General features: G+C 38.3%; 1 protein-coding gene across 1 annotated transcript in view; it reads left to right on the forward strand.

Annotated features, from left to right (window-relative positions):
- SNAPC3 (small nuclear RNA activating complex polypeptide 3) overlaps nucleotides 1–15,335 on the forward strand; it is a 45,413-nt gene that overhangs the window by 23,016 nt on the left and 7,062 nt on the right. The window contains exons 5-8 of the mRNA XM_007465649.1: nucleotides 2,698–2,802; nucleotides 4,599–4,748; nucleotides 13,271–13,353; nucleotides 14,593–14,757. Of these exons, the coding sequence (XP_007465711.1) occupies nucleotides 2,698–2,802; nucleotides 4,599–4,748; nucleotides 13,271–13,353; nucleotides 14,593–14,757 (503 nt within the window). The remainder of the gene's footprint in view (nucleotides 1–2,697; nucleotides 2,803–4,598; nucleotides 4,749–13,270; nucleotides 13,354–14,592; nucleotides 14,758–15,335) is intronic.

Raw genomic sequence — 15,335 nt, forward strand, 5'->3', positions numbered from 1 at the left:
ATACCAACTTTTTCGGTAGTGTGTGTGTATATATATATATATGTGTATATATATATATATATATATATATATATATATACACATATATATATATATTTTCCTATATCTCTCCGTCTCTTCCCTTTATATTGTGATTGTCACAGATAACATCTTTATATATTTTGTGTCTGTTAACATAATTTATAAATATTGTTTTAGGCATTTGCTTTTGAAATCACATAGGGAAAAAAAGAAGTTACAAACCAAAAATACAGTAATTCTGACTTTTATATGTATTTATGTTTTTACCTTTACCGGTGTTCCTTATTTCTTATAGATTCAAGTTACTGTCTAGTGTCTTCATCTCAGGCTGAAGAATTCTCTGTAACATTTCTTATAGGGCAGGTCTACTGGAAATGAACTCCCTTAGCTTTTGTTTATCTGAAAATGGCTTAGTTTCTCCTTTGTTCCTGAAGCCTAGTTTTGCAGGGTGTAGAATTCTTGATTGACTGTTTTGGTTTTTTTCCACAACTTTAAATATATCATTGCACTGCCTTCTTATCTACATGGTTACTGGTGAGAAACCATCTTTTTTAAAACAATGTCTGTTTGTTTATTTATTTATTATTTTTGGCTGTGCCGGGTCTTAGTTGTGGCATGCGGACTCTTAGTTGCGACATGCAGATCCTTAGTTGTGGCATGTGGACTTTTTAGTTGTGGCATCCCTGCGGGATCTAGTTCCCTGACAGGGATCCAACCCAGGCCCCCTGCATTGGGAGCATGGAGTCTTACCCACTGGACCACCAAGGAAGTCCCGAGAAATCATCTTTTAATCTTATTGAGGAACCTGATTTCCTTTAGTTCTTTTGTTTATGGTTTCCTTTAGCTAATTGAGTGCGTTTAAGGCAGCTGATTTAACATCTTAGAGTAGTAATTTCAGTGTTTGGGCTTCCTCAATGGTAGTTTCTGTCAAATTCTTTTTTTTCTTGTGAATGGGCAATATTTTCCTGTTTCTTTGTGTGTCTTGTAAGTTTTTGTTTAGAACTAGAAATTCTGAGTGTATCTTTTACTTGTTGAGAGCTGGACCTGTTTGTGACATTTCCAAACTATTTTTCCAATGTGTAGTCCTTGTGCACAGGCATACTGTATTTTATTGCACTTTACTTGATTATACTTCACAGATATTGCGTTTTTTTACAAAATGAAGGTTTGTGGTAACCCTCCATTGAGCAAGTCTGTTGGCACCATTTTTCCAACAGCATTTGCTCACTTGATGTCTCTGTCACATTTTGGTAATTCCCACAATATTTCAAACTTTTTCATTATTATATTTATTTTGGTGATCTGTGATCAGTGAACATTGACATTACTACAACTTGTTGAGGCTCAGAAGATAGCATTTTTTAGTGAAAAGTTTTTTAAATTACTGGCTGTACATTGTTTTGGGGGGCATAGTGCTATTGCACACTTGAGTACAGTATAGTGTAAATATAACTTATGTGCATTGGGAAACCAAAAAATTCATATGATTCACTTTATTGCAGTATTTGTTACTGTGGTGGTCTGGAGGTGAAGCTGTGATATCTCCAAGGTGTGCCCGTATGGTCACTGATGTTTCTGATTAATTATCACTTTGGTCAGCCAGTGACCTGATCAAGATTTCCTTAAATGTCTGACTCCACAAAGGGTCCTGTGTCTTTAAATTTTCCAGTAGATGCTGCTGGGGGAAGCCACTGCTGGTAAAACTGAAGGCAAGTATCTGTACCAGGCCCTCAGGGCATTGCCAGACCAACCAAAACACACTACTCCCAGCTTTTGGAGAACAAGGTCCCACTGCTCGTCCTGGTGTCGCCACCTTTTCCAAGAGCACAGGCTGCTGTTGTCCACATCTGCAACAGGGCTAAATGATGGTAGTTTTTAGCCCATTGTAGTTAGTTTACACCCTCTGCTTACCTAGGAAAGATTAGCAGCTTGCTCCTTCATCAGGCATTCACCTGGTTGATACAAGTGTCTGATGAGGTTCCAGAGTGCCAAAATAGTTGATTCCAGTCTGTTTCCATCTTAATGGTTGCTTTGCTAGAGGGACTGATCCCCTAGAGCTTCCTGCTGTGCCATTTTGCACAATGTCACTACCACCTGTTTTTAAAACATCTTTTGCACCTTTACTTCTTAACCAGTCCTCCCTGCTGGCCTCTATTTTGTAGTTATTAAGCACATATAAAAGAGAGTGTGATGTATTGATGGATTAAAGATGTGACAGTGTAGTAAAAAACGGGTTTTAGAGTCAAACAGATTTGTATTTGCATTCTAACTCTGATTTACCTTGGGTAAATTGGTGAACCTAAGCTTCATCCATCAAATAGCTTTCATGATAATATGAGAGGAGGTATGTAAAAGTGTTAGTAACTGCCAGTATTATACCAACATTAGGTGATACTCCTGTCTTATCATCAGTTGCTAAGCACTTAGTGCCAAATGTCTTATTAGATGCTTTATTGTACATTTCCAGCAACCATTCTGTAAAATAAGTATTTTCTGTTTTTTATAGATGATGAAACTAAAGCTTAGAGAGGTTTTTAACAATTTTCTTGAAATGGAATTAGGAGTCAAACCCAGGGCTGACTCAAGCCCTTGCTTATAACCCTTATTCTACACTGCCTCTGATCTGGGTCACAGTGTCTGATTTTAATGTCTTATTAACTTGTTTTCCTTCTTCAGGAGTCACATGCCATAGGAAAAAAGCCTGAAAATCCAGCAGACATGATTGAAGAAGGAGAGCTTATCCTGTCTGTGAATATCTTGTACCCTGTTATATTTCATAAGGTCAGTAGTAAAACCTTTTGGATTCACAGATAATATGAGTGACTTTTGTCAAAGAATTTAATTATTTGAAGTTTAATTATGTGAACCTTATTTGAACCAAAATAAATGCAAGCATATGCTGTCTCATATGACATTCTGTCTATATTCTTGGGTTCTTGTTTATGTAAGGAATATGGTAAATAAGGTCAGATTTCAAATTATCTCTTGAGTAATAGGATTACAGTTAACACTGTTGGAATGTATACCTGATTTCTGTATTAGTAGCAACTGGAAGGGTATGTAAATCCACAGTGATTCTGAAAATATGAATTCTTGAGGATTGGGGGGGTTTTTTTGCAGAAAAACTGGTGAAGGAAGGGGGGTGGGTCTTTTTTCACCGATTCAAAATTTTTGGGAAGTTATTGAACTAGCTAAAGACAGCTCTTCTTAGATGAAAATGCAGAAAGTTAACAGGTCAGGGGTATCCAGGAATTTCTTAGGAGTCTCTAATAAAGAGAACTCTATCCCAGCCCAGAGTGTATATATTCTTGATTCTCCAAATACATGTATCATAAACTTTGATAAGGTTTCATTGAAATATTACTCTACATAAATTGTACTTGTGAATAGACTTTTATGAATTATCTGGGAAATAGTACTAATTACCTTGTTTGATTAAGATCTCAAATTATCAGTCAAAACAAAACCAATAAAACCAAACCTCTGCATTTATAACATGCGGGTAGTGTATAGATTGCTTGACTTCAATGAGGTAACTTCCAGGAAAATTTAAAAGACAGTGAAGTTATATTCCAAAGGCTCTTCATGTCAATGTCACTTTAGTAGCATCTTGATTTTAAAATTCAGCTTAAACTAAAAAAGTTTTATTGCCAAGTGTATTAGTCCATTCTGGCTGCTATAACAAAATAGCACAGACTGGGTACCTTATAAGCAACAGAAAATTGTTTCTCACAGTTCTAGAGGCTGGAAGTCTAAGGTCAGCATGCCAGCATCTGGTGAGGGTCCTCTTCTGGGTTACATACTTCTTTCTTATAAGGGCACTAATCACATTCATGAGGGTTCCACCCTCATGACCTAATCACCCTCAAAGGCCCCGCCTCCTAACACCATCACATTGGGTCTTAGGATTCCAATGTGTGAATTTTGGACAAACATGAGCAGTCACACCACAGCACCAAGTATCTCAATTGTACTCATAGGATTTTAATTTATGGAGGTGACTGAGTGACAGCACTAGAGGCCAGTGCCATTGAAAGATTTTTATTGTTTACATTTCCTGAGGGGAAAGGGTATGCCACATCACGCAGGGCCACAGGGGGAAGCACCAGTATCAGTTAGGAGGCAAGGGAAAAGCATAGGCCACAGCCTTTATTGGGTTTCCATTGGGAAAGACATGGCAGGGCAGAGTAAACAGTTTAGGGTTGACTATCTTGAATAATTCCAGTGGGCTCTGGACTATCAGGCTGTCCCTAGTTTCTGGTACCTGGCTCTGGATTGACTTAGGACAGGGGAAATATCGGCTTGGTATGTGAGAGTTAGATAAAAGAGATGGTTTTAGAGTATGGGCTCTGGATCACAGGGGAGATGTAAACAACTTTGGCGATTAGTTTGGAGCTATAATTAATCGATGCTGAGTAGACAAATGAAGAATCTAAGAAAACACAGGACACCGTATTATGGGAATAACTTAAAGTAAGAAAACTAGTAACTTAATTTAGATCTGGTCGTGACAGGATTTATAGTTTAATTGCTTTGTCTCTAAGTGAACACTGATTTACTTACTGTCTGACTCATAGCACAAAGAACACAAACCATACCAGACGATGCTGGTATTGGGCAGTCAAAAGCTCACGGAACTGAGGGATTCAATTTGCTGTGTCAGTGACCTCCAGATTGGTGGGGAATTCAGCAACACTCCTGACCAAGCCCCTGAACACATCAGCAAAGTAAGGTGATTTTTTTTTCTAACACTCATAAAACAAGTGGAAATAATAATAAGCTAAGGAAATAGTGATTTTAGGTGAACAGGCTCATAAACATTCTGGTAAATGCTTTCTTCTTCTATGCCATTCCATCAAGCTTATCTCTTCCCTTCTATTTTTTTTTAAATTTATTTATTGATTGATTTTTGGCTGTGTTGGGTCTTCATTGCTACGTGCAGGCTTTTTCCAGTTATGGCGAGCGGGCGCCACTCTTCATTGCAGTGTGCGGGCTTCTCATTGCGGTGGCTTCTCTTTTGTTGCTTTGCATGGGCTCTAGGCGCATGGACTTCAGTAGTTGTGGCACGTGGGCTCAGTAGTTGTGGCTTGTGGGCTCTAGAGTGCAGGCTCAGTAGTTGTGCCGCATGGGCTTATTTGCTCTGTGGCATGTGGGATCTTCCTGGACTAGGGCTCGAACCTGTGTCCCCTGCATTGGTGGGTGGATTCTTAACCACTGTGTCACCAGGGAAGTCCCTCTTCCCTTCTTTTTGTCATCAAGACCTTTTTAAAGATGAGGCTATATTCAGTTTTGATTTCTTCATTTCCCATTTATTTCTCAACCGTTTTCTGTACACTCTTCTTTCTAAGGTCATAGGCCACCTAATTGTTTAACCAGTAGGTCTCTATTCCATGTTCATACACATTGACCTCACTGTAGCACTGGAATTTGCTGTTCACTCTTCTCTTTCAAACTCTATGAGTTTGTCTGTCATAACTGCCCCCAGCAAAGCATTGGAGTCCACCCAGGAGCATCATTGCCCATAGAAGAACCTGTTAGTTCAAGGATCGAAGCAAACAGGGACATAATATCTGGTGATGATCCTTGCTGGTGTTTCCCAGGGTGCTGCTCTCAAAAGGACAGAGAAACCCTGCATACTCATTGGATCAGGATGGAAAGGACCCAAGTGGCAGACTGGCCACCTACAGTTTCCAGAAGGGATTGCTTACTCAATAACAGTAGGGCCTTGATCCTACTGAATTTCATCATAGAGCAAGCTTGACCTAATTCTGTTACCTGGTACAACTCTGGCAGAGGACCTCAGATTTACTGGCATACTTAAGATGGGCAGCATCTCCTGTAGATCACTAAGAAGATGTTTGGAACAACTAGAATGGAGATAAGAGTTTGGACAAGAACCATCACAATCTCTTCTTTTTGCTCATTCCTTTATCACCAGCCATATAGATGTTGTTATAACTTAGGTTTCATCTTAATTCTTTTTTTTTTTTTAAATAAATGCAGGATCAGCCTTTTTTTTTTTTTTATAAATTTCATTTATTTATTTTGGCTGCACTGGGTCTTCGTTGCTGCACGCGTGTTTTCTCTAGTTGCAGCGAGCGGGGGCTACTCTTTGTTGTGGTGCGTGGGCGTCTCATTGTGGTGGCTTCTTTTGTTGCGGAGCACAGGCTCTAGGCACACAGACTTCGGTAGTTGTGGCTCGCGGGCTGTAGAACGCAGGGTCAGTAGTTGTGGCTCATGGGCTTAGTTGCTCCGTGGCATAGGGGATCTTCCCGGACCAGGGCTCGAACCCGTGTCCCTTGCATTGGCAGGTGGATTCTTAACCACTGCGCCATCAGGGAAGCCCCATCTTAATTCTTATTCTAAATTGTTCTTCTGGGCTTTCCCCGCAGTTTTCATGGTTTTAAGTATACTCCAATCTTTGTAAATCTCTTTCTCTCTTGGTTTCCAAACCCATTATTTGTAAGCGTCAGTGGGCATTCTCACTTAGCCTCAGTGCTGCCCGGCATTTTTACCACCTCTCTATAGTCGATACACTCTGCCACTTTTCAAGGTAACTGTTTTATTCCTTCTGAAACTGCCAACATCCTTTCCTTGTGGCTTACCTTCAGCTGAAAACCTTGCTGTTAATTTCACTGAGAAAATAAGTTATCAGAAAAGAATTTTCCATTGTCTTTTACCCACATTTACCCATTTGCCCATGCATTCTGCCTTCGCACCTGTTACAATGGATGGGCTAAACCTGCTGCTATCAAAAGCCAATCTAGGTGTCTACTGGATTCCATCCGCCATTGCATAACCAAGGACTTTGTTCTTGTATTTATCCCCTCTCTTCCCTGCATCATCAGTTTTTTCCATTCTGTTGGCTGTCCCATCAGTACACAAGTGGGCTGTAATATCTCCCCTCTCCCATTCTAAACCTCTTCTTGACCCTGTATCTTCCTCTAGCTACCATCTCATCTTTCTGCTTTCTTCTCAGTAAAGCTGTCTCAAGAGTTAATGAGTTAATAATAAGAAGAATTAATAATAGTACCTCAATTCATTGTTTCTCTTTTTCTCCCCCCACTTTGTCTTACACTCACTTTTATTCATCACCACTCCACCAAAATCACTTTACTGATGCCACCATAGACTTAGTTCTCATCTGATTTGACCTCTCATCAGCACATGACACAATTGAATATTCCTTCTTACTTGAAACACTTTCTTTACTTGGCTTTTAAGATGTTACACCCACCGGGACTTCCCTGGTGGTGCATTGATTAAGAATCTGCCTGCCGATGCAGGGGACACGGGTTCGATCCCTGGTCCGGGAAGATCCCACATTCCGCGGAGCACCTAAACCCGTGTGCCACAACTACTGAAGCCTGCGCTCTAGGGCCCGTGAGCCACAACTACTGAGCCCATGTGCCACAACTACTGAAGTCCATTGACCTAGAGCCCATGCTCCGCGACAAGAGAAGCCACTGCAACGAGAAGGCTGCGCACTGCAACGAAGGGTAGCCCCCACTCACAACAGCTAGAGAAAGCCTGTGCGCAGCAAGGAAGACCCAATGCAGCCAAAAATAAATAAATTTATTTATTTAGAAAAAAAGATGTTACACCCACCTAATTTTCTTCCTGTCTGACTTCTAATTCTTCTGTTGGATGTTTCTCATCCTCGTGACTTGTAAATGTTATTAAGCCCTTTGAATCAATCTTCAGACCTCTCCTCTGTGTATACTCCCTAGGCGATCTCATCCAGATTCCTAGCCCAGATTTTTATCTCCAATCCCAACATCGTCTCTGAACTCCAGACTTATTTTTTCTAACTGCCTCCTTGACAATTACTGAATGTCTAATAGCCATTTCAAACTTAATTTGTTCAAAAACAGACTCTAGTTCTCTCTTCTTCCTCAAATCTGTACTTTCCCCAGTGTTCCCATCTCAGTAAATACACTCATTCTACACCTGGTGACTTAGCTAAAAACCTTGGAATCATCTTTGCTTCCTTTTCATCCCATATTGAAGGCATCAGCAAGTGCTTTGGCTCTACTTTCAAATTATATTTAGGATCTGCCCATGTCTTTGCTCCTTCACAGGTACCAGGCTGGTTAAATCACCATCATCTCTTGCCTGGACTCTTGCAGTAGCCTAGTGACTGTTCCTCCTGCTCCTTTCCACACTTCTGTTTATCCTTTGTACCAGCCAGATGATACTGTAAAGTATCAGTCAGATCCCGTTGCTTTTCAGCTTGAAAGTCTGTAGTGGCTTTCTCTCATATCTAGAATAAAATACAAAGTCCTTACCGTGGTCCATTATCTGGTCCTGTCTGCCTCCCAACTTCATATCCTATCACCCTCTTTGTCACTTGTTGCCTTCGAACAACCTGCCATTCTTGCTCTTTCTCATGTATGCTAAGCAGGGTCCTGCTCAGAGCCTTTGTATCTTATGTTCCCTCACCCTGGAGTGTTCTTCACCAGGTATTCAGATGGCTCACTCCCTCATTTCTTCTTCTTTGAGATGTTGCCTCGACAGAGAGGTCTTTCCCTGTATTAGTATTCTCTTCCCCTGACATGCTAATAACACTCATCACTACCTAACATCATGTTATATATTTATCTGTCTTGCTTCCCTTGAATCATGAGGGCAGGGACTGTGTTTTGTTCAGTGATGTATTCCTGTGATGATGTCTGACACAGAGGAAGTGCCCAAGTCTTTGCTGAATAAATGAACCCAGATACCTCAAGCTCAATTAGTCTTAAACTCATTATTCTACCATCTCCCTTTTTCTTCAGATGAAACTCTCCCTTTCCGTTGCTGTTTATCCTGCCATAATAGTTCCAGACTCTTTATTTCCACTGCTGTATGCTTTAGTTTGGGCCCTCAGCATCTTCTCCTGGAACTGTTACAGAGAGTTCTTAACTGGTTTTCCCCACCTTTAGATTGTCCCATACCTGCCACCGAAGATGTCTTTCAAAAACAAATCGAACACCAGGAGTGAACTGTAAAGTAAGCTGTGGACTTTGGGTGATTATGATGTGTCAGTTTAGGTTCCTTCTTGGTAGCAAATGTACCACTCTGGTGAGTGGTGTTGATAATGGGCTGGTTGTGCGTGTGGGGTGGGTAGCGGGTGTAGGGGAGGCCTCTGTACCTCCCTATTTTATGATAAACGTAAAACTGCTCTAAAAGAATAAATCCATTCTTCTTGAAAACTTTTTTTTTTTAATTGATCCTCATTCTCCAGTCTAAAAGTCTTAGTGGTTCTCTGTTGCCTGTGGTCCAAGCTCCTTAGGCTGACATATAAGGCCTTTTGCAATGGTGATTCTCAAGTTAACTTTCTATATTGTTCACCACCTGTTTTTACACCTTATCTTTCAGCCACAATGAATTTATCTGGCTCAAGCGTACCATACTTTTTTATGCCTCTGAGTGTTTGAACATGGGTGGGAAGCCCTTTCCCTCACTTATTATATGAGATTCTTCTTGACTGTCCTCTGTTTGCCACTCTGGCCCCATTTCGTTTGTCCATTATAGTGCTTTATAATTAGTATGCTGATACTATTTGATATGTTTGTCTGCCCCACAAGGCTGGCTGTATTCCAGTCTCTTGGGTGACTGGCATGGAGACCAGCATAGTTTTTGAGTTATATTGAAAGTGGTTTTAAGATATTTGTGTTCTTCAGGTTTGCCAGCTTGGCGCTTTTGAAGGTAAACATTAAAGAGAAACAAGTGGAATCTCAAGGCTGTATGCACACCAGGAAATAGATTTATCTTTTAAAGGAGAAGCAGTCTTCTGCAAAGTTTCTCCACTCTGGGGGAAAAAAGAATAACAAGGTGTAGCTATAAGTTTATAAGATCAATTTAAGAAGAAAAATCTGAATTCACCCTCCTTATTCTAACCATGTCATGACTGCTCACAGCGGTGAGTCAGATCTGGGAATCAGTCTTAGCTCCAGGAATCCTGGAGAGTGTTTTTAACCAGACTTGTTTAGTTTATTGTGTTTGTACATCAGTGCTCATGCCTTCAGCATCTTTCTAAGCAGGGGACTAAATGACCCATAGTCCTATTTATCCATCTGCTGTTTCATTGTTTCTGCCTCTTCCATGTATTAAAATAATATCCTCTGATTATTTAGCGCTTATCGTATGCCAGTTGTATAGTACACTAGTTGATAGTACAGTATCTTTGGAAAGAAGTATCACCATTTTACAGGTAAGAAAAAGATGGGTCAGAGCATCGTCATGAGTTACCTGTGTTTAGTAAGCAGTGGTAGAGGCTGGATTCAGACCATTGCCAGCTTGCCTTCAAAGCCCCACGTTCTTTCTTTGCCATGTTGGTACTATGCCTGGCTTTAGACATCTTTCCCAACACTTTTATTTATTTGGTGAACAAGCACTGAGTGAAAACCTGAGCTGTGCTGTGATTAACGGCAAGATTCTAGTACATGGGCTTTGTGGAATCTGCCTGTTCAGGGACCTGTTTCATTTGCCTCCTTTTTCTAAGCTATGTTTTAGAAAGGTGAACTCATAGTTGTTTGGCATGTGGAAAGATTTTTATTTCAATGATTGGCATTTGTATTTTACAGTGTTTTTTTTTAAAAAAAAAGTTTTGCCTTGGAAAATTTTAAACATACACACGTAAAAGAGAATAGTATAAGGAGCCCTTATGTACCCATTACAGTTCTCAGCATTTTGCCAGAATTATTTCATCTGTTTACCCCATGCCATTGTTACACCTAACAAACTGAAAATAGGTCCTTAAGTTATAATGGTTTTTTTTGGACAGGGAGATATTTGGCATGTATTTCACTGGTAATCATGGAACAAATTAGTGACTTGCAGCTCTTGTAGCTGAGGAAATGATAATCTTGTTTCTGGCCAATAAACAAGATTTGAACAAAATACTTTCTTTGATGAATTTGGTGTGTGAGAGGACTAAGAGAATTGGGCCAGTGTATTTAAATCTCTTTGAAAAGCCATGTCTAAAATAATGTTTTGCTCATGTTTGTTTTAGACTATAGTAGTTCAAGAATGAAGTACACTTTTAAAATATATGTATAAAATCAGTGTCAGTATTTTCTGCTCAGGTTTGTTTTTGTTTGTTTGTTTTAATGGTCCTTCAGGTTTTAATGTCTGATCTATCAGTCTTTTTAACATAGCTCAGATTAGTCAATCTCTTTTTGTCAGTAGTCTCTTAAGGGTCTTACTTAGAGGAACTCTGAGAAAATACTTTACACACACATTATTGTTACTTATTATAAGTAAAGCCTGGGTATAGGAAAAATGGTAACATAAATTTAAGTTGTAAAAATTTTCTTACCCAGCCTTCTCTGACACTTCTTTTCCCCCATTAATATTTTTCTCACAGCAAATCTTAGGAATGTTGCTGAGCTTCTAACGCAGCTGACTTGAATGATAGCAAGAAAGTACATGATTATTAGCTGCTTAAAATGACATATAGATAATGACTTTGTTCAAATGATCATACTAGTTATCCATAGCTACTTTGTTTATAAATTTGAAATAGTAACAGGTAGACCTTTAGGTTACATTAGATTAATAACAGAAGTAACTTGTTATACTGTTTTTCCAAGTCAGTTGGTTATTTCCCTCCCTTGCAACTTGGTCAGCTAAACTAGCTGACAAATAGGGAAACTAGTTAGTTGAGGATCTCTGGTTACCATTGAAAATGAAAATTAACTGATAGTGAGATTACTCACATCTTCTTTTCTAGCCATTTATATAATGACATAATAAAAAGATATAATGAAAAGATTGTTCTTTTAGAGACCCCATTCTAATTAATAATTACACCAAAGGTTTTAAACTGCCTGAATCACTTAAGATGAAGTTCAATATGAACATATTTTTATATACACTAAACTTTGTTTCCAAAATAAGGCAGTAGTGATTGTTTCAGAATCTTTATTTTGGACCTACCTGTTTGAAGGTTTAGAAGTATAGTAAGTGGTGTATTTTGTGTTACAGCAGCCAGGCATGGCATTATAGTACGTTATATCCTTTCACCTCTGCAACCACATGGGAAGAACGTATTGGCTTTACTCAGATTTTACACGGGGAAACAGAGGGTCAGGAGATTCAGTTGAGTAGTCTGAGAAGAAATAGCATAGCCAGTCTTAGAAGGGTGTCTGATGCCAGTGCCAGGTGTCTGTAAGTGGGGGAATGAAGAAAAATAAGAAAGAAAAATCGAAGCTTCGAAGGAGAGAAACTAGGCTGTCTTAGGGTGATATTATTTTAATGCCTGAAACTTATATATCTTTTATAGTTCATAAACTGCTTTTGATTCTCACCACAATCCTGTAAGATAGGATAGCATGGCAGGTACTGTACAGGTGAGGAAACTGAGGTCTGAGGAGTAAGTGTAGGAAAAAGACATAAGTCTCCTGACTCTCACCCAGGGGTCTAATTCTAAGCAAATGGTGAAGGACGAGTCTAACAGAGTGGTTCTTAGCGCTGGTTGCACATCTGAATCTCCTGAGGGGGTTGGGAAAATATTGGTGCCTGAGCCACATCATCAGAGATTCTCACTTAATGGATCTGAGGTGAGACTTGGTCTGTGGTATTTTTATGATTCTGTTATAAGGTCAGGATTAAGAGACCACCCCTCTGATGGAAGGTCTGGTAGTCTGAAAGTTGAAACCTGAGGGTTCTATGGTACTTTGGGCAAGATTGCTTGAATAAGAATAGATATTCACATTCTGCCTGCCTAAGAGTTACTGAAAATATAAAGGGGAAATTTTTATAAAAGCCCATTGAAAATACAAAAAAGGACAGAACAACATAGCTCCATGATCATTGTCATTAACACTGGGGAAGCATCAAAGATGTGGCTTTGTTTAGTTTTTAGTTCTGGTATCCAAAATAACTGTCACTGCCGTGTATGCATATAATAAAATAATATTAAAGTTTATTTCATTTCTAATTGGGTTCCTTTCATGAATCTCAAGACAATATACAAATTTAAATCAAACCTAGTGATTAAAACTACAAAAGGGTAAAATTGAAAATAGCAGCAAGGATTGTGTCTTTATATCTTTATCCCTGGTAACCAACATAATACTTCCCACATAGGACGTTCCTGTTGAATAATAAATTAATGAACTGAACATATTCTATGAAGTTGCATGACGTTATTGTAAAACATATTAGCGTGATTTTATGACACACAAATGTGGAATTAATACTTAGAGCAATTTTATAATTGTTAATACTGTACTTTCTCTCAATACCGTCTGTTTTCTTTCAGGACCTATATAAATCAGCCTTCTTTTATTTTGAAGGAACATTTTACAATGATAAAAGATACCCTGAATGCAGAGATTTGAGCAGGTATAACTTTCCAAAAATCCTAAAGTCTTTCCTGTTTCTCGTTGTCAAAAGAGGGTTATCACCACAAATTCTATTATTGGTCTCTTAAGAATCTTTGCCAAGGAATTATTTTGTTAGATTGTTTTTTGTTTGTTTTGGGGTTAAAAAGTATCTCTGAATTTTTAAAATATTTTCAAAGTTATCTGGTTGGCCTAGGTTATAGTAAGTTAATCAAATTTTTACCCCAAGAAGAAAATTTTCTTACCAAAGACATACATAGACCATTTCAAGATCTTTGCCAGCTATCTAGGATTATTTTTTAAATGTATTATCTGCTGTTTCAGAAATTATAGTAAATCTTGTGTTGAGCCTTAGATACATCTGAAAAAAAAAGATTAAATCCCACTTAAACACTTTATTAATCTCTGTTCTTCATGTTTAGGTGATAGTAAATTAATCTTTCACTATTTTTTCTGCTTGTCCAGTGTATACTGTTTGGAGTGGATATGTGTATGTAAGATTGCTTATGTACATAACATGAAAAATCTATGTCTGACATCATGTTATCTACATAAAAGTATTACCATACTTTTATTATTGGTATCCTGGCAAATAGAGTATATATGTATATTTTTTCTGAGTGTTTATGTAAACTCTTTCATTATAGCCATTTGTATCTATATTCTAATGCAGCAGTTCTCAGACTTGGTCTCCGTACTCCTTTATACTGTAAATAGTTGACTCCAAAGAGCTTTTGTTTATGTGGGTTATAGCTGTAAGTATTCACTGTTTTAGAAATTGAAACTAAGAAATACTTTATTAACTAATTTAGATTGTCCAGTTACAGTTACCATTAATAACAATTTTGTGAAAAATAACTTTTCCAGAACAAAATAAAATAGTAAGAAGAGTGACGTTATACATTTTCCATTCAATCTGAAGTGATAACACACATCACATAGCCTCCAGAAAACTAGCGTTTATGAGAGAATAAGAATTGAAAAGAGTTTTAAGATTACCGTAAAGATAATTTTGACCTCACAAACCTCTGTGGGAGTCTCAGGACCTTACTTTGAGAACTGCTGCTCTATTGGATACAGAAAATTTCAGAGTTCCTTCCTACTTGCAACATATATCATCCACTCTGGTTTTCATTTCAAGTTGGTATCTGTCCAGTTAATTTGGTGAGCTGGCTTTTGTGAAATATGCAGTTGCAAACCGCTTGGAGCAGTGATACATCCTTTCCGTTTTCCTCCTCAGAACCATCATTGAGTGGTCAGAGTCCCATGATAGAGGCTATGGAAAGTTTCAGACTGCTAAGATGGAAGATTTCACCTTCAATGACTTGTGTATTAAACTGGGTTTTCCTTACTTATACTGTCACCAGGGAGACTGTGAACACATTGTTGTCATTACTGATATAAGGTAAGTGGTAGAACTCAGAACATTTTGTTATTTGTCCTGTTTTCCTTTTCTTTATTTCACAGTATAAAAGCACAGGTAGTTTTGTTTGTTTGAAACAAGAAGAATAAAAGTAATCACTGCAGCTTCGTTCAGGACCAGCAAAAATAACTGCTTGCTATGCAGCGACCAACTCTGCATCCATTTGCATCTTCTATTGTTTGTCTTTTGGAAAATCTGTAATAATTACTTTAGTGACTAACCAGTGTGAGCCATTTGTAATGGTAGAATATGCCAAAAATCAAGAAAAATAACTGAAGCTTCTCCTTTGCCCGAGGACAGTGTATGACTTCTGTGAGTCTCCATGGGCCCCTTCCTCCATTAAAAAATATTAAAAATTATATTTTATGACAGTGCTGGTATAAAGACAAACAATACAAGCTGGATTTTTATTATAAAAAAAGAAATACTTTACTGTTTATTAAAGGGTTAAAAATCTGTAAATAAAGGTAAGTATCTTTGTATATTGGACAGCTATTATTCAGGTAATAGTCATCCACTTTGTATATCAGTTAGGCCCTTTGCTTTGCAAATCTGCAGCT

This window comes from Lipotes vexillifer, unplaced genomic scaffold, assembly GCF_000442215.2.
Source record: "Lipotes vexillifer unplaced genomic scaffold, Lipotes_vexillifer_v1.1 scaffold31, whole genome shotgun sequence".
NCBI classification, from domain to species: domain Eukaryota; kingdom Metazoa; phylum Chordata; class Mammalia; order Artiodactyla; family Lipotidae; genus Lipotes; species Lipotes vexillifer.